This window comes from Alternaria novae-zelandiae (genome assembly GCF_023758075.1).
Source record: "Alternaria novae-zelandiae strain BMP 2774 chromosome Unknown scaffold_3, whole genome shotgun sequence".
NCBI classification, from domain to species: Eukaryota; Fungi; Ascomycota; class Dothideomycetes; order Pleosporales; family Pleosporaceae; genus Alternaria; species Alternaria novae-zelandiae.
In genome coordinates, this window is record NW_026056963.1 from 76,322 (window position 1) to 95,033 (window position 18,712).

General features: G+C 53.7%; 5 protein-coding genes across 5 annotated transcripts; 4 read left to right on the forward strand and 1 right to left on the reverse strand.

Annotated features, from left to right (window-relative positions):
- Nucleotides 1-568: 568 nt before the first annotated feature.
- Nucleotides 569-4,192, forward strand: J4E88_002000 (uncharacterized protein; the record flags this gene model as incomplete). Its single annotated transcript, XM_049395667.1, has 1 exon — nt 569-4,192. One exon carries the CDS (start codon nt 569-571, stop codon nt 4,190-4,192), a length of 3,624 nt encoding a protein of 1,207 aa, XP_049258071.1.
- A 1,243-nt stretch (nt 4,193-5,435) lies between these two features.
- Nucleotides 5,436-7,726, forward strand: J4E88_002001 (uncharacterized protein; the record flags this gene model as incomplete). Its single annotated transcript, XM_049395668.1, has 3 exons — nt 5,436-5,441; nt 5,520-7,355; nt 7,619-7,726. The coding sequence occupies 3 exons, from the start codon at nt 5,436-5,438 to the stop codon at nt 7,724-7,726; spliced, it is 1,950 nt and encodes a 649-aa protein (XP_049258072.1).
- Nucleotides 7,727-13,715: 5,989 nt separating this feature from the next.
- Nucleotides 13,716-15,071, reverse strand: J4E88_002002 (uncharacterized protein; the record flags this gene model as incomplete). Its single annotated transcript, XM_049395669.1, has 2 exons — nt 13,716-14,006; nt 14,058-15,071. The coding sequence occupies 2 exons, from the start codon at nt 15,069-15,071 to the stop codon at nt 13,716-13,718; spliced, it is 1,305 nt and encodes a 434-aa protein (XP_049258073.1).
- A 255-nt stretch (nt 15,072-15,326) lies between these two features.
- J4E88_002003 (uncharacterized protein) lies at nt 15,327-16,323 on the forward strand (the record flags this gene model as incomplete). Its single annotated transcript, XM_049395670.1, has 3 exons — nt 15,327-15,499; nt 15,551-15,568; nt 15,615-16,323. 3 exons carry the CDS (start codon nt 15,327-15,329, stop codon nt 16,321-16,323), a joined length of 900 nt encoding a protein of 299 aa, XP_049258074.1.
- A 430-nt stretch (nt 16,324-16,753) lies between these two features.
- J4E88_002004 (uncharacterized protein) lies at nt 16,754-18,169 on the forward strand (the record flags this gene model as incomplete). The annotated part of the gene is made up of 2 exons (XM_049395671.1): nt 16,754-16,949; nt 17,001-18,169. The coding sequence occupies 2 exons, from the start codon at nt 16,754-16,756 to the stop codon at nt 18,167-18,169; spliced, it is 1,365 nt and encodes a 454-aa protein (XP_049258075.1).
- Nucleotides 18,170-18,712: the final 543 nt, after the last annotated feature.

Below are 18,712 nucleotides of genomic sequence, written 5' to 3' on the forward strand. Positions count from 1 at the left end.
GCGGCGTGTTCCTGGCGAGTCGGGCAGAGAAAAGCGGAATGTGTTGAGGGTCGGGGTGAAATGGGGAATGGGGAAACGTAGTTAGTTCCGCGTCGGCCAAACTTGGACGCCCTGCGCCACACCTCCACGGCGCCATACTGGCCGTAGACCCGTCAGACCGCGCGGAGCAGCTGCGTCAAGGGGAGTTGATCGCTAGCTCTCCTTGCTCCTCCACCGCGTCCTCTGCGCCCATCCTCGCCTGCCCAGCTGCTCCCGTTGAGTGCGCCGTTGTCGTGATCACGTCGGGCCTTTCGCACGCGCAGGCAGGTGACGTATCCCCCGGAAGCTTGGTCGAGCCCTCATCAACCCTCCCGCCCGGCTCCAGCCACGCTGTCTATCACCACTCCGGCCACCTGCACCACCACTGCCTCGCTCCCCCGGCCCCCACCGTTGTCGCAGACTCCATCTCGGCAGGCTGCCCCTCGTGTCTCTCGGTTGCATGCGCTGCAGGACATAGCTGGCGTTGGGCTCGGCCCTAGTAGAGCGAGAGCGGTGCATCGTAGCCATCTCCGGACCCTCCTACGCCATCATGTCTGGCCCCTTCCGCTTCCAGCAAGAGGAAGCCAGGTCGCCGCTGTACGTACCGCCTCTGCACGCGCATGTCGCCTGCTGTCCTGAACTGACTCGTGTTAGCGATCGGACCGCGTCGCCCTTCTCCGCCGGCCAGCCTGTGTCGTTCAAGACCAATGTCAACCGTGCCAAAACGAAGAAATGGGTCCAGGCGAAGAAGAACGCCTACGATGGCGACGATTGGGGCGGCTACGACGAGTACGACGAATACGGCGTCAACCAGGAGCCCGAGCAGCCACAGCCTCTGGCGCAGCGATACTATGCCCAGCGGACGGAGCAACCATCGCGCAGCTTCACCGACCCCTCCCAGCAGGCGCCCCTCCCACGACCCCGAAGAAATTCCTTCGAGCACGGCGAGGAACAGCGCGCCTTCTCCTCAACAATACCGCAACCCCAACATGGACACGGCCACGAGCATGAGCAGGGCTACTCTGCCATGCCCCCGCCTCTCCAGACTCGCATATCGCAGGTCCCTGCCGATTTCACCCCGCCGCTCAACACACAGTTTCCCCCGCGCAAGAGTAGCATAGGCCAGGGAGACATGCCAATGTCTACTTCGCCACGATCACGCAATGGCAGTCAGGCATCTGACAAGCCGCTACCCTTCATCAGACCAGCCGACATCTACAAGCGGCACCAAGAGGAGCGGGAGCGGGCGTCAATGGAATCATCGCGACCAAGCCTGGACTCTCTTTCTTCTCCGATACAGGACAACGTGGTCTCTCCTCAAGAAGGCGGGCGATCGCTGCAGCCTATGGAAACCGTCGCTGAGCGCAAGAGCGAGTATCTGCCTGATTATGATGCAGCAGCCCCGCACGACAAACAACAACCCCAGCAAAATCAATCCCTTGCGTCACCACAGGATGACAAGGGTCTGCGCTCCGTTGTTGATCAGGCATTTACTCGCGCTGACGAATCGCGTTCCGTTCCGCCAACGCCCATATCAAACGACAACGATTCAACTTCAGACCTTCTGAGGAGCAATACTGGAAGCACTTCCGGAATCAGCCCAATCATGAGCCGCGTGCCCAGTTCAGCAGCCTCAGCACTGAGAAACCGTGATCAAGCAGAAAGCACCACACCCGCCATCGCAGAAGAACCAAGTGAAGTCACGACGCCCGTTACCCAGCCAACCTCTGCGAAGATCGTCGAGCCCATACACCACGTTCCACGAAAACCGTCCCCAGGTCACAATCGCAACTTCTCCAACTCTTCTCTACCGCGCAGCGGCCTCGCTACGCCCACACGCGGTGACAGTCCTGCACGATCCCCTATCTTAGCACCGAGCAGAGACGTACCCGAACCCTCCTCCGCCCTTGTTACCATGGAAAGCAACGAAACTCCGGGCGCAATGGAAGGCGGCCTTAATGGTCCATCCCCTGCATATGCTACTCGCGAGGCTGATATTGCTACTGCTGTCAGGGATGGTCCAGACAATGGCGCACCCGGACTGGGCGCTTCAGAGCTTCAATCACAGAACAACTTCCTCGAGTCGCATAACGCGCAAAGCCCTCTCGATGATGGCTTGCCGCGCGATCGCTCAGAGTCTCCAAGCAAGGGTCGTGTGCAGGCGTTGGCTGGCAAATTTGGAGAGGTGGCATCGTCGAGACGTGGCTCTACACAGTCCAATCGCTCGAGGAACAGTGTTCAATCGTGGGAACGGAGCAACGATAATTCACGTGCGGCGTCTCCAACGAAAGCTAGCCCTTCGAAACCCAGCAGTCCTGTCAAAGAATTTCGTCCCCATCTTCCAGGCCAGTGGGAGTCTTATGCTACTACCGCTATGACACCTTCGGATCTGGGCGAGCAAGACCGTCGATTAAGTTTCGCGAACAATGGTCCGAGTGCGCTCAACAAATCCGATCTGACGGCTACAACGGATAAGAAGCCACTTGCCGGGGCATTGTCGGCAGAGACGGACACTCCGGATCCGCTCGCCGCTCTTAGAGATGCTGGAGCTGCAATGGTCAATTCTATCCGCACAACCTTGGGTGCCGATGACCAAACATCCGAGACTCAACAGCAGCAAGCACGTCGTACTGACCACGGAAATATCTATTTACCAAGGCCTCTTCAGCTAGATCGTACTGGCACTTCCGGCTCAAGCGTGCCGCCAACTCCCCCCGCGAAAGACACCCCGGAATCAGAATTTCCGCCACCCCCGCCTTTGAAGGAGAGGCCCTCACAGCCCTTCAAGAGTCAGCCTAAACGGCCGAGTCTTGATCCTCAGTTAAGTACTGACCCTTCTACTGAAGACCAGGAAAGTGACCGTCTTCGCAAGGAGATTGTCGCCAGTCTCAGCCCTTTCAAGGCTCCAGCGTCGCCGGCCAGCGAGTCTAATCAAGCCTCGCTCCACCCCGCCAGCCCAGGCACAAATCGTGCTAGCTCTATTCTGCCCAGTGAGTATGATACCTACTGGGCAGATGAAGATCGGGCTTCTCGTCGATCTTCGCAGGATACTGAGCGCTATGCTCAAGGTCAGCCATCCGATGCAGCCATGTCTTTTCTCCCACAATCGGAAGAACCGACCAAGCCTGTGATACTCAATCGATTTAGCTGGGAGGCAAGCAACCCGCAACCGCAAACACCAGACCAGCAAGCGCACGGTGTAGCCGCTGTTGAGCCTACAAAAGCCTCACAGGCAACGGAGAGTCGCCTTCCCACTGTGGAACGAGCTGCAGATCAAGAACGACAAGAGTGGTCAGAAGGCCTTCCGGACTCGTACTTTGGCCCAGAGCACACTTTCACGGTTACTAAACCTGACCCTAGTAGTAGCAGTGATATGCCGCAACGATCTGCTTCTCCAACCGTCGATACTGCGCGCTCCGTAACTAGCCCTGCTCGAGAAGAAACACGCTCCCCGGGACTTCATGTTGTCAACACAGAGCTCAATCCCGAAGCCGTGGATCTCCCACCACGTTTCAGTGCGGAGCATGAGCAGACTTCAGGACTCGGAGGATCCAGCTTGAACGAGAAGCAACAGATAGAGCAGCCTGCGGAACATCCCGCAATTGTACCATCTGACGACGAGCCGAAAACACCCATTGCCGTACAGGAGGAGCCTTCGCCGAAGTCGCCAATTACGGACAAACCTCTGGGCGCTCGGGAAATAGCAACGCTTAACACTGCTGCTGAGCGAATTGACACCTACAACAAGACACGCGAGTACTGGGCGAAAGTTGATCACGGCCTTAATGACTGGCTACGCTCTGCGCTCGAAGCAAACCCCGAGCTGGCTACGCAGACGTACCCAGTACAGCGTGTGCCTACAAGCTCGGCACGTCACAGGCACACTGGCTCTCTTGCACTGTTTGGCAAGCTTGGTGGTTCGAGTAGCTACGACGTGAGCGCTGACCAAAATAACAATGCTAGCGTACCAGTTCCCGCGAGCTCAGGCTCTCCCACTAATCCTGCATCCTCTGGTTCAGGATTTGGCGGACGAATTGCAAATCAGCAGATGCAATTGAAAGGCAAGGACTTGCTTCATACTGCTAATGTGTTAGGAGGGAAAGGCATGACCAGTGCCAAGGGATTGTTTGCGAAAGGCAAGAGCCGTTTCGGCCGCGAAAAGGTAGATAAATGATCTCTTCTACCCATTTTCTTTGCTTGGCATTCTCATCGTATGTCACGACTACCATTTTCCTTGGTCCATGGACTACAGCGGGTGATTGGATGTAATCGTATGGATATTGAATGTGGCGTTTCTGACCTTGCTTTGGGCGTTTTCATTCTTTCGCCATTTACGATCGTAGTCCTCGCCTGTAGCTTCATAATCATCTCAACGTAATGCCAAGTCTGACTGAGGCGGCTCAGCTTCCTTACGACGGTGTTGTTTGCTGATGTGATGCGTGATTCAGACCTCCTCGTATAACCGGGCCGACTCTGCTCCTTCTTCGCGCGAAGCTTCTCAAGAGCCCGAGCTCGTTACACGAAGATCGAGAGCATCGTCAGGAGTGCAACTGCTACGCTCCATGACGGAAAAGGAAAAGAAGGGGGAAGTCTCGAACGAAGAGAAGAAGAAGCGTCGATTTTCATTCTCGTCCCAATTTCGGCGTGCCAGTCGCTCCAGAATCAGACCGAGTAGTGTGGCGCTGCCGAAAACTACTCCATCCGTCCTTGACTCGACATCTAAGACCTCGCCTCCCCGCGAGCTCCATCACTACCTGATGGGGGAACGTCGGCCGCATTCTTTCCATGCTCCAGACTCTTGGGTCGGCACTCCACCGGCTGCTCTCAACGAGTACTTCAATACTACAGCGATGCGAAGAAGCTCTTCGCAGGCGCATTTGGGCATATTGCCGTCGCCAGCAAAGAGTGCCTTTTCAAACCAGGACAAGGACGCTGAAGACTATGTTCCTCCCGTTCCCCCCATTCCAAACGAGGTTGCCATCAAGCATTATCGACGTAGGTCTAGTCAGGACAGTGCCAGCCATCGGATGTTGCAATCTGTTATTCGGCATTCAACCCCTCCTATTGTTCTGAATAGACATTCGATGCCAGCAGCGATTACGAGAGATCCAAAAACCCTCGATTATCACCCAGCTTTTGCTGACGATAATAACATCTCTGGTGCGCAAGAAAGAGCGAATGACTATAAGACAATGCTTCGTGCCCCAGAGGGATCTTTCCAACCAGACCTACCTACAGCAGAATCTGATGATCTCCGACGCGATGGGTTTCAATTCGGGTTCATTGACGAATCGCCAAAGAGGGTCAGAGATCATCGCATCGATGATGACGATCAACCGCCACAGTTGAATCACGACCCATTACCAACATCCTTGCGACATGGCCAGCAACCGCCTCCTATGTACACTAACAGACACATGGATGTGAGCGATGAAGACAGCGACAGGGAGCTTGTTCGTGGAAGAAGCTTGGCACCAGTGACAGCACTGAATGCGAAACAGGAATCTGACAGTGTCAGCCCTGTACTAGCTCCTGTGGGCAAATCTGCCAGTATTACATCAGATAAGAACGGGGATGTGGGGGATGTCGAGCGCGATGACCAAATGCGTGGAGCCCGGGTCCTCAGGTATGAAGACACACCCTTTGTGCTGGCGCGACAGCCACCAGACAATGTCGCTGCTATAGAATGGCCGTCTATGGATCCTCTCAATACCCTAGGTTCGGAAGAAAGGGCCCAGGAGTCTGCAGAACACTCGTTCCTGGACATCGGACACGAGACGTTTGTTTACGGCAGCGCTTCGGTTCCGCAGCACCACACAGTCAACGAGCTCGGCAGCGCAGAACAAACGATCCGCCAGGGAGAACGTGCATCTAATGTTGAATCGCCTACTCTCGGTCTTCTTGATGATGCCTTTCGTACTGGCAAAGTCTGGCGAGTATCGTCGCTCGAAGCTAGTGTACCTGCATCCGAGGCGCCTTTTGATGTCAAAGACGACGAGGGCATGTCGAGAGATGAAAAGGCGGATGCGGAACGCGCTTTCAGTCCTGTGTGGTTTGCTAAGAGCGACTTGCAGCTTCCGACAAGCACTCGGGATCTTGGGAATGCAGATGGAAGCGCAAAAATCCGCGCGGCAACATCTGGAGAAGAACGCGACGCGGACGCAGGCAGTCGAGTAATGGCCGTTGGCGCGATTGCAGCCCCAGTCCAGCAGGAAATACGAAGACATGGGGACCGGGAGCCTTCGCTTAGCCATACCCTTGCGGGGGCCAGTGCTGCGGCGGCTGACAGCGACACCTCGACGCGCTCCGCGCCGCCCTCCTTAGTTGTCGACGCCGCTGAAAAGCATACCGCCTCTGGATCACTTAGTCCATCATGGGGCCGCGGACACAGCATCATTGATCCACGCGTGGCTGAGCGCGCTTCCGATGAGATGGGGGACGAAAGCAACCTCGTCACGCCCGCCGGGCAGGTTCCGCGCATTACCACCCAGAACGGTCCGGAGACACCCAAGGCTGGACAACCGTACAGCGAGCATTCACGTCCCGCCATGTCAAACAGCCACTCCCATGGCCAGGCCAGCTTTCCGGACTTCAAGCACCAAGCACAGCAACTGCAGGTTTCAAATAGCGCTACGGCGGCTCCAGAACGGTCAAGATCCATGCTCTCGCAGATATCTGCCATGGTTTCTGACGAGGGAAGCAACACTTACTCTCAAACATCTACTGGAAGATCAACCCCGTCAACAATTCGTCGCATGCAGCCAGAGTCCACCGTGAAGCCTTCGGCAGTCCCACCACAGATTCCAGAGGAGATTTTGATGTCGTATGGTGGCGACGATGGTTTTGATCTTTACGCAGATCATAACGGAGTCGTCAAGGATGTGCAAGACGAGCATGGCCAGCCTTTGCGACTTGGACATCTCCAGGTGCGAGGGGCAACTACCCAACAACAGCCATCACAGCCTTCAACTTCCGGTATTGCGACAGCGCCATCATCTCGCGATGGTGATCGCCCAAGATACAGTTTTGAAAGGCCAATGAGCTTCGTCTCAGGACCTGAAGACCAAGACGGCAAACCTCAAGATCAGATCAACCAGACCGCATCTGCAAATGCAACGCAATCTTCCCCTGTCGCTATGCAGCATCGTAATCAGTCCCAGCAATCACTACACATGGACACAGTGTACTCACCGAACCCGCTAGCAAACGTCGCACCGCCCTCGGATCGGAGCGCATTGAGGCACCAGCCAATGCTTGCATCTGGCCCATCTCCATCCAAGAATATCTTCCAAGCGGTAAAGTCAATCGACCCCAGTAACAAAACCACTCAGATTACCGTCAGTTCTTGGCGTCCTGCGGGCCATCAAGCTTCCCAGCAAGCAGTTTCCGGAAGTCCTGATCTTAACTGTCAGTTACCACAGGCCACTCAAGCTTCGGGTCGGGTTCCGCTAGCAGAACAAGAGAGGCCAGCAATTTCGGGGCCGCAGAGCAACCCGAATCGCGCACAAGGGCAGATGGAATCTCATGGACCCAGAAATCAATTTGAACTGCAACAGCAATTGTTGCAGAGGCAAGGGCAATACCAAGTTGCCGCGTTTAGACCACCCGCCAATTCTTCGTCTCAACCTGCCGAGCAAACATCAAGAAACCAGGAGAAGTCATCTTCGAAACCTCGGCTTACATCAATGTTCAAGAGCTTTGGTGGTAAGACACAGGCGAACCTCCAGCATACGACCAACTCTGGCAATACAGCCATAATCTCCCAGTCCAAGCCACTTCCGCCGGATCCTAGTTCTGGTACTCCGCTTCACTCTGTAATGGACAGATTTATGCGCCCTAGGGAGGCATCGGCAGAAAAGCTTATCGACCAGCAACATCCTTTCTTGCCGCATAGTCGCCCAAACATGGGGCAGCCACCGGAGTTTGGGCAGGCTTCGTTACAGGTACACTCGGTAGAACCGCGTGTCGATTCGAGAACGCGCATTGCATCCGACCTTCCCAACGACTTTTCATCCCAGCAGCCACCGTCAATATCCAATGTTCAAGTCCAGGCCCATCAAGTATCATACTCGAAAAGACCAGAATCTGGCAAGAAGAAGAGATTTTCTGCGTTGGGCGCTCTGTTCATTCGAGGTGGTGTGAATGGTGATGGATCGGCTATGAAATACAAGATGTCAAAAGAAGGAAAGAAGGCACAGAAGAGTATACAGGCGACCGCTACTCCAGCTACTCCCAGCGCCTCTCATAGAGTACCTCAGCATCAGCAGAATAAGCCACAGCAGTCTGGGTTAGCATACTATCCTCCCGGACAACTTCCGCCTCATACCATACAAAGTAGGCCACCCCTGGGTCAAAAGCTTGGGCCATCGCAACTAGCACCCAACATGCATCCTCAAAAGCTACCTCAGCCGTATCAGCAACAAACGCAGCAAGTTCTGTCATCACGAGAGCCAATCTCTAGTTTACATTCAGAGGAAGCGTCTGCATTCCTTAAAACAAAGCAGCTAGCGATGGAACACCAAGCTCGGCAAAGCAGCTTACAATTGAATCAATCCCAAGCTTCCAAGCCTGGGATTGAAGCACAGCCCTATAGTGCACCATTCCAGAACACTCTTGCACACACGCGAGATCAAGATTCGGATCCACCTCCTGGAGGATACTATAATCATCGTGCTGAGCCAGCTCCAGCTGGGAGTGGAGCCTACGCAGCTTCTGTAGCCGCGCGGGGACAGGTAGATCAACGTAATCGACCGCAAACAGCTCACCAAGGAGTTTATACGGTCCCACAGGCTGAGCGACAGCAGCAACCCCCCGAAAAACAGCAGTCTGAGTACGAGCAGAGTGTTCAGAGGGACCATCAATATGAGCGACAACTAGAACAACAAGCACACCCCGAGACATCCCAGGACCACCTTGCCCATCATACCTGGCGAGCACAACGGGAGGAACTACTACGACAGGAGCGATCTGCACCAGAGCACAATAGGCCATGGCCGAACGACGATGCGTGGGTGCAACGACCGCGTCAGCAGCAACAACACCAATCTTTGGTAGAGTGGCGACCGAACGACTATCAACCTCAGCTTCCGTACCACAATGCGCACGGCTCAGGACCTCTTTTTGCTTCTCAAGATGATGAGCCGATATCTCCACCTGCAGTGTCCCCTACGCAAGAGCCGAGTTATGACGCACCTCCAATACCTGCGGCGTATAGTCATGTATCTGGGGCATTTGTATCGCCGCTTGATCGGCAACAGCAGTCGTTGTCACTCAGTCAGACGGATGCGCCCGTGCAACTTTCAGTGGATCAACACAATCGTCCGCTTTCGGAGTCAATAATGCAGGCTGTGTCGCCGCAAGTGTCTGCACACTCACAAGTACCTCCAAACGGTCGAATGCACTCGGATGCTAGCACAATGTCCCTCGTGTCGCCAATATCAAACTCTCCAGCAATGTCTAGCTACTCTCCAGCCCCTAGTAGCCAACGGTACCAGAATCCAAGGATGAGCAGCATATCAGAAGTCCATCAGCAGGATCTTCCATGGCATCTCGACTTCCCAGCAGGAGCAACCGAACAAGACATTGTTCGAGCACGACAGGGACAATACATGCAAGAACGCTTTACCGCCCAACAACAACAGCAGGACGAGAGAGCTGCCGGATCACCATCGCCTCGTTTATCGCCCGAGCAGACTACGCTAAATACTGTACCTCCACATGCTCAAGCACACGGCGGTGGATTCAGGGAAATTCTGCCGCGAAGTTTCACGCAGCCCTATGCGACCTCGCAGGCAGCACAATCAAGTCAAAATCTTCAGCCCATTATCCGCCGCGACGCGACACCTGTACAGCCAACACCGATACATCCGGGACAATCCCCGCCACCCGCAGCGTATCCTCTGCCCATGTCTCCCGACCCTACGGTGATCAATAGTCCCCAGAATTTCATTGCAAGCGAATTTGCCCCACCTCCACCACCAAAAATAGCCCAAAGTCCTATGCGACCCGGACCTTCTAACGCCCAGCCTTTTTCATTCGAGGGTCAACGGCCGCATTCTCATAGCCCATCGTCGCCAAACTACGTCTATGCCTCGTCACACGGGAATGGATCCCAGTATGATGTGAAAGCTCAAAATGAAGCCCCACCATCATATGACGGTCCTGGTGTGCCCAATAGTGGTTTAGATAAGAGTCGCCCCGAAGGACTTCGACCGCTCAATATCACAACGGATCTAGACGGTGAACCGCGTGATAGACAACCAGATTCTCGTCCACGTCAACCCTCGATTGGTATCCTGCAGCATCCACAACCCGCCTCAATGGCTGCTTCACCTCAACGCACATCACCAGACATGGGTGCGGAGTCGTTACGTCGCCAACTCCTACAGCAAGAGAATCTCGCCCACATGGAACGCGTCCAGCGCGAAAAGGAGAAGCGCGAGAGACATGAACGCGATAGGCAGGAACGCGAGGCTGCAAGAGCAAGAGCAAGAGAGCTTGAGCGCAGCGCGTCTGGTGGCGGGCAGGTTGGCAGCCTGAGAAGCATTGGCGGTAGCACTACCGGAGGAGCTTTAACCTGGGAGAGACGTGGGAGTCACAGCAATAGCAGACAGGTATTTGAGCTGCCTGCCGTGGAAGATGACGAGCCCACTATGAAGGCGACTAGTTATCCTGGACAGGAGTGGGTACCTCCCATGTGGGATGGTGACTGAGCCCCAGTCTTTAGCTCGCCCTTTTTCCTTGTGATCATCCCAAATTTGGTCCATTCGCGCTAATTCCCCCCGTTAATGTATTCGACGCGAAGTGATATGGTCGCACATTTCCTTCTGTGAATATCACACATCATTGCATCTTGGTTGATCTACGCGTTTTGAGCGAAATTCGGATACCCTCATCGTTTTTCCTGGTACACATTGGACAGTCTCGGTCTTCATCTTCTTTTCTTCGTCCAGCTTTGTTTTTACTTCTGTAAATTGTGGGTAATAGTAGATAAACTCTTTTACCTAGGGCAGTGCAGCGCCAGTTCCGCACTACACATCCCTTACAACATCGATTTAATTCACTATCTGCTCGGCAAGACAACGTATCCAGTTTCTTCCACAGTTCGGACCTGATGGGGAGTCAAACTCGTTGCCAACACCAAGATCTCTGTACCGTGGTCCTTAGGGGCCCACCTCTGACGGTGAGAGAAGAGCAGAATATTACCAATCCAGACACAAACATTTGCTCAATCGACAAAGACGTAAAAGCTGCAACACACCATCTCGAACGTTTCGAACTTCGCGATCCGGCCGGGTTTTAGAGAGGCAAACACTAGCGGCGCCCAAACACTGTTAACGCATACCTACCTCAAACTTTTCACTCGTGTCTGGACAACGCTATGCGGGTATTGTGTGCGACGTCGTCTATACCAAGGGAAATTAAATCCCCTTCGCCCACTACCGATGGAGCCTTTTCCGCCGACGCTTGATCTTTCTAACGGTACAACTCACTCCTCTTTTCATCAGTCATTCTGCTCAACTCCGATAAACCACCCGTACGAGAACCTCTAGAAATAGCAGGCATAAATCATTCAATTAGAACGCCACAATGTTCCGCAAGATATTCTCTGTACGAACAATGCGTCAACGCATAACACCTAGCGCCCAACCCATGTCGCGATTTGACAGTCTCCGTCCAAATACTCTCGACGCTGTTGAAGCTTCAAACGCCGAAACCGAAGAAGGTTTCGGCTTCATAGTCGCCTACTCAACTTTCCACCCGTGCTCAACGCGTCCCCTTTCTTTTCCGCTATGCAGCGGGATGGTAACGACAATGCCTACAGTATTGGAATCCACGTCTCAAAAAAATGACATGAAGGAGACTATGAAGGATAGTAAGAGAGAGAAAGAGGAGGGTGTGGAGGAAGTAGCCTTTAAACCATGGCCATACTCCCTCCCGTCATGGCTTCGACCAAAAGCTAGTACAACCTTTTCACTCATGAGCGACAGGACCCTTCCGATTTCTGCTGTAGTAGATTCTGAGCGCACAGGCGTTCTACAGTTCATTCTCTACGGTGTCCCGAATCCAGAACGCTTCTCTTACAGCCAGGAACTAGTGGCGCCGGGTAGTCTTTTGCATAAGGTTCTCCATGGGATCAAGGAGATGGATGAGTGTGAGGGTACTGTTGCTAGTGTCACCGTTGTCGAAAGTGAGAACGTAGACTTGGGCGAGGAGAAAATCAAGAAGGAAGAAGATGAGGCCATAGTGGTGAAGGGTATGCAGAGCAAGGTTACAGTGGAAGATGTGCTGGAGAAGAATAATCATATGGGGCATGGGATGATAGCGAAGCAGCGCTTAGCTCCTTCTCAGAATTTAACTTTTGATAAGCACAGTGCATGTAAATAAGGATGAGGACGAATACTTGCAGCCTAGAGCTGACATAAAGCTCAGATCGAATCTAAGCAACGTTCGTTACACCATGTGTCTACTGACTTGTATGTGTGCAAAGAAAAGTGACTAGGCAGCAGTTTTCCTGCTCCTAAACAATAAGTGTACGACACATTACACTAAGTTTTTAAACAATGTATCAGATAGCCATGAACGTTAAGATAAAATTCCTATTCTTAGCGCATGCGTCTTTCGCTTAATATGTGTTAATTTCCTTCTATTCTAAGTTATATAGAGTGTGATACTAGTTCTAGTTAGAACTATTATGTTTGCTCTATACAAGTATCTGTCGTAGACACGATGGCTTCTTTCTTATTCTATCTTTTGTGACACTAGTTTACCTACCAACCTCAATTATCCTAAAGACATACAGATATTATGCAAGAGACTGACAAGCTCTCGGCTTCACTCACAGAAGGCACGGCTTAGCTGCATTAAGTCGGAGTCGGTCTCTGCAACTTTGTTATCTCTCGCGCGTTAATCTTCCCTTCTAATAGAAGCTAACGTGAACACTAACATTTAAATTAAGAGCACTAATTTTCACCCTGCTACTCTCCAGTGCCGAAGAACTTAGAAAAGGCGCAGGAGACCGACGACCGCTGCTTACTCCGGAAGCGATAAACCCAGCATGTCTCCGAAGCTCCGTCAACTCGCGCCCAACCCTGTCCCTGCCAGTGTTCGTTATGTGCTAGCCAACTCTACTCCACCAAGCCAAAATGTTTCAATCCAACCCGACAACACTGCTATTGCGTCTGATACAGGCCCATCGAGCAAGACTGCCGAGAGACCCTCCATTTTACGCAAGAGGTCCACATACAAACCCATGTCCAAAACTCGCAAATGAAGAAATGTGGCAAAAGATGCCCCCACAACACGTGAGTCGTCGGATAGTCCAGTTTGGCAATTGGAACGGTGACAGCCGGAGCAGTGAAAGACATGGAACCACACAAAGCGATGGATGAACTACTGAGCTAGTTTGACGAGCATCAGCTGGGTTGGCACCGACATAGCGGTTCGTATGGATTGGCTAGCATGCCCTACATTGAGAGGGGACTGCCAGTGACATGGGCATGTGTGAAAATTGCGAAGAGAAAACAGCAGATGAGGGACGGCGACCTCTAGGGAGGTGATTAGAAGCACGACTGGTATAGAGAGAATTCATCGGAAAACATGAAGTCTACGACCGGAGGGGAAGCTACACAGTGGATGGAGCCGAATATGGGTTGAGCTGATGTGTGTTTGCGTAAAGATGACGTGCAAAAATGGGGCTATGAAGGTTTTTTTTCTGGGGCAGCCTTTCTCTCTGGTTTCTTATGCTCAGTGTCGTAGATGATGACACCAAGAATACCAGCATTGACGAGGAAAAAGAGTATGCTCGAAGCCCAGAGTCCGGGAACAAAGGTCGAACAACCGTTGAACTCAAGTTGAAAGCCCTGCTGGAGCCAGGCAACTTGGCCCACAAGCCAGAGCAGAAGTGCTGTGATCCCAATGGGCGCTGAATGCAGGAGAGTCGAATCTGGAAGGTAGTATGGGAGAAACATCATGTACCAGAGGAAGTACTCGACAGAGTTAGTATTCATGCAAGACCGACAATCCATCGTATCGCTTACCTGGCTTGTGCAGACCTTGTTGAAGGTAACGAAGGCAAACGTCTGGGCTAACATCGTGTTCGGAAGATCCTTCTTCGCTAGCGCTAGTGGTATAAAGAAAGCACTGAGAAGCAGTTGCGGAAGGAATGCCAAACGCTCCAGTCCGGAAGATAATGTGGTCGGCTCCAAGTTCGTAGGCGTTGGGGACGATTTCAGGTAGAGGAGCGTATTATAAGGCGAAAAGTTGTGGCGGTGGTCCGTACGAGTCAGATGGTAAAAGTAACTGTGCTCGAGGAATGGCCATCCGTAAACCTTGTACATAAGCAGGTTCAAGCTCGCAAACGCAAGGAGACTGTAGAGTGCGAAATATATTCTCATGGGATTGAGAAAGTTGCGCGTTCTCTCAAGCAAGGAAGTCGATGGTTGCTGTCGGATATCTGCCCTTGTTGCGACTTGCGTGTCATCGAGGAACCAGACAATAGAGGCTGCGTAGATGAACGGGTAGATTTTGAAGTGCACTGCGAACCCGAGCAAGAACCCAGTAAGTGCTCTTTGCTTTGCCAACACCGCCCAAAGCAATGCAGTCACGAATACTCCAAGCAGTCCCTCAGAGCTACCTCTTGTACTGATAGTGGCCACCATTGGATTCAGCAGCCAAATGCTGGCAAATTTGAGGGCTCGCTCATTGCTCATCTTCTTGTACTGTTTCAAAATACGAAACATCATCCAACCTGTAGCGACATCGCCGATGGCGAACAGGACCTTTCCGAAAGAAAACCAGAATTGCCCAGACCATACAGTAGGGTAGATGAGCCACGCCAGGAGGGGCGTATAACGATACGTGTCCCGTGCGTAAGGGGATTGGCCGCGCGAGATGTAGCGCGCAGCATCCGTGAAGACATAATAGTCAATGTCGGTGTATTTCATAGGTGAATTCGCATCCTGCCAGAGTCCATATAACAGGAAGACAACTCTTAGGACGATTGACGTTGTGAAGACCAGTGGTGGACTGCGAAAGAAAAAGAAAAGAGCCATGTTGTCTCCGGCATTACAAAAGCCAAGTTGACCAGACAAGACGCTGAAAAAAGCGAACCCGATGATAGGAGGATCGGAACTGATTTCGCTGGGTGGTGTGTTGATGAAACCCTACAGGATGGACTCTCCAGGAGTGAGAGCAGCCGAAAGCGCCTTAGTCCGTAAACGCGATAGCGTCCACGTGAGGACGTGCACTAGCGGACAATCCCAGCGTTTGCCTGACGTTGAGTATAAGCTCACCATCCACGCAGATTCATGGGCCTCAAACGACCGAGAGACGCAGCAATGGCGGACGAGAAGCCAGAGCAATCTCCATCGCCCTTTGTGTCGATGTTTGAAGGCTTCCGCGCAGAGCTGGATGAACACCATGATCGACGAGAGAGAATCATCAAGGCGTCGCGTGACATCACCGCGTCGAGCAAGAAGATGTACTAGGCAATGTTCGAGGTTCTTGTGGCCGATTGCTAACAACTGTGCAGCATCTTCACTCTCCAGAGGTAGGTCTTCATGATGGCCTTACCAAACACACACTGACCTGACAAGGGTCCGCGCTGTTGGCCAAGCAGTACCACCATGGGTCACCAAGAAGAATGCGGAATACTGGGAGACGATTGAAGATCGCTACAAGAACATCGCCGCCGACCTTCAAGGCCTGAATGCCTACCGCTACTCGCACAACATCACGGGCGGCAATCAAGAGTTCATGGAAGCGCTTAGCTTCCAGCATTACCTTGAAACACAATCACTGATCTCGTACAATGAAGCCAAGGCCCGTATCGCTGCTATGAGCGGCGAAGCTGGACCTATCTCCTTTACGCCAGAAGACTACATTCTCGGTGTCTGCGATATGACTGGCGAGCTGATGCGCTTCTCTGTCACGAGCATGGCGACAAACGGCAAACTTCCGTCTGGCAAGCAAGCAGAGGCGAACAAAAGGCTGAAGCAAGGCAATGGCCAAGACGATGCTGGCGACAAGATGGACATCGACGAGGAAGCATCAGTTGCGAATGAAAGCCAGAAGCCGCGGACTGTCTTGGATGACCTGAGGGCGATCCGGCTGCAGCTCGAGATGCTCGACGCACCGGGAGGGTCCAAGTTTGCAGCAGAGTTGGAGACGAAGAAGATGCCCGTGATGCGCGAGTGCGTGGACAAGGTAGAGAAGGGTCTCTATGGTTTGACTGTGCGTGGAAACGAGCGTCCCAAGGGCTGGATGCCAGATATGAGCAGTGCCAGGGAGGTAGAAAGTTACTGAGCCAGACTACCAAGGCGAATGAAATGCAAGATATCATTCCTGTGCAGTTGTTCCGGTGTGGCTGGGTGGGTGGCGTGGCGCACCCCACTTGGCGTGGGCATCATGGTGCGGTGATGCAGGCCCGAACTTCACACGCCCGTGTCGGTGACAGTGACACCAACGACTATGGTCCTCTGCACCATGCCCAAGACTGATGACCTCGCTCCCGCGCTTCGACTGGCCAGCGCAAATGTAATGCGCACACCCTGAAATCCTGCGTCGACACCCATGGCACGTACTGGCGCCCAACAACAAACCCGCACTTAGCCCTGCTCCAGCCGGAACCGTGGTTCACCAACCAAGCTGCCTACTACTCCCATCCGCGCACCGCCATAGCCGATCGCTACTACACCCTCACTACCCGCGGCTGCGAGGCACATCGGCGATAATCATGCGTCGCAGTACCTGCCCCTCGCGGCCTGGCAAGCCCGAGGCCGCCACGCGCGCACCCGAGCCACCGAAGCGCAAGGTATTCAACTGCATCGTCGACGATACCGCTCTGATCGCCGGCGTCAAGAAGAGCACCCGCGATGGCATCCGCAAGTGGATCGCCCAGGACGCTATACGTCTTTATGTCCCGCTGCACAGTAGGCCATAGCATCGCAGCTTCCCTGTCCCCTTGACTAACGCACAACAAGCCCTTACCCAGCTCCACCGCCTCAAGAACGGCACTGAGCGCATCCACGCCGACGCCCGCGAAGCCGTCAAGTGGCTCGACGAAGTCACGTCCAATGAAGCCGCGAGCCGTGTCCAGCTCGAAGGCGTCGACGAAGCCTACACGACGTGGGGAGAGGTGGAGCACTTCCTGCTACCCGACACATTGCTCTCCATGGAGGATAGCGAGTCGGACGAGGACGACTACCACGAGGATCTCGAAAGCTCCTTCAACGCCCTCGACATGTCCGATGGCACATCCATCAGCTCTACGCACAGCTTCGAGAACGTGTCCAAGACTCCCGAGTCGCCTGGTTCGCGTTCGAGCACGGCGTCCGGGCCTGTCGACGCCACCCCACACACAGACAAGGCAGCCACGCTACTCAGAGCGTCCCCCGACCGTACCGCACGCAGCAGTACCGACATGGCTCGCGCTGACAAGACGACCAAAGGCTCCGTGCCTGTCTATCTCCAGCCCCTCTTCAATCACATCATGTGGCGCATCAACAAGGAGGGCAATCCAGATGCGGCCCTGGAGTCCTTCATCCTCCTCACCAATGATTCTGCCAAGCAGGCCATCGCTCAGAAGTTCGGCATCCGTGCTAAACGCCTTGAGCAGCTCCGAGATGCTGTTGCTCGTGAAGACCGCGAATACAAGAACCATCTGACCATCCACAAGCTAGAGGTCGAAGCGACCGCTGCTAAGAGCGCCTCTCCAATCGCACCCAAAGCCGCAGAGCGACCCAAGTCCAGCCCCATCCACACGAACGTAAACGAGACTAAGCCCGAAGACATCTCCGATGACGAGGACGAGGTACTTTTCAAGCGCGCCCCTCGAGGCCCTGCCGCCACTACCGGCAACCAACACGTCTTCGACCCCAACGATTTTGCTCGCACAAACCAGCAACAGTCCCTTCGCGGTGGACGTGGAGCTCATGCGGCGCCCCGCGGTCGCGGTGGACCAGCCTTCCGGGGTCGTGGTAACTTTGCATCGCGCGGCGCATACGTTCCTCCAGGCCCAGTCTTCCGAGCTCCACCAGCTCCTCGACATGATCCGAATGCGCCTCTCGATCCAGACTCTTTCTCTCGCCCTGCCCCCAAAGTGGGCCCCGTTCGCGGCGGTGGACGGCGAAAGCTATGGGAGCCCAACTAGCAAACCGAAAGATGAGCGTCAGTAGCAACGCAGTAGTCGAAATTCACAACGCCGCCATCGAACGGAACGTTGAACACGATCAAGACACGAGCCATCAGTACACAAGGGGCTTCGAGCAGGATAGGACAGGTACTGGACAGTACGGTGACCTCGCGGCCCCTTAGTCTACATCACATCATGTCAACGCTGAGCAGAAAATGAGCGCAGGTCTTAGCAACTGGTCCAACGGAGCATCATGTCCCACATCCTTCCACTCACAGTCAACCCAGAGCTGTCGCTACATCTAACGACTTGACCGGGTCGACTACACTTTTCAAGGGCATACCTTCTTATTGGGTTTGTTCTCTACGAGCACTCTCTCCTTGTGTGGTTTTGCGCTCATTCTTGCTTTACAATAAAATTGCACAATTGCCTCGTTCGCTACATGGTCATGGTACTTCTGCCGCCCATTTACGGCTAAGAATGTTACCATCCACTTCGAACGAGGTTCTAATATATGCTTTACCGCCTTCTTGTACGCCTGTCTGTGAGACTGAACGATAG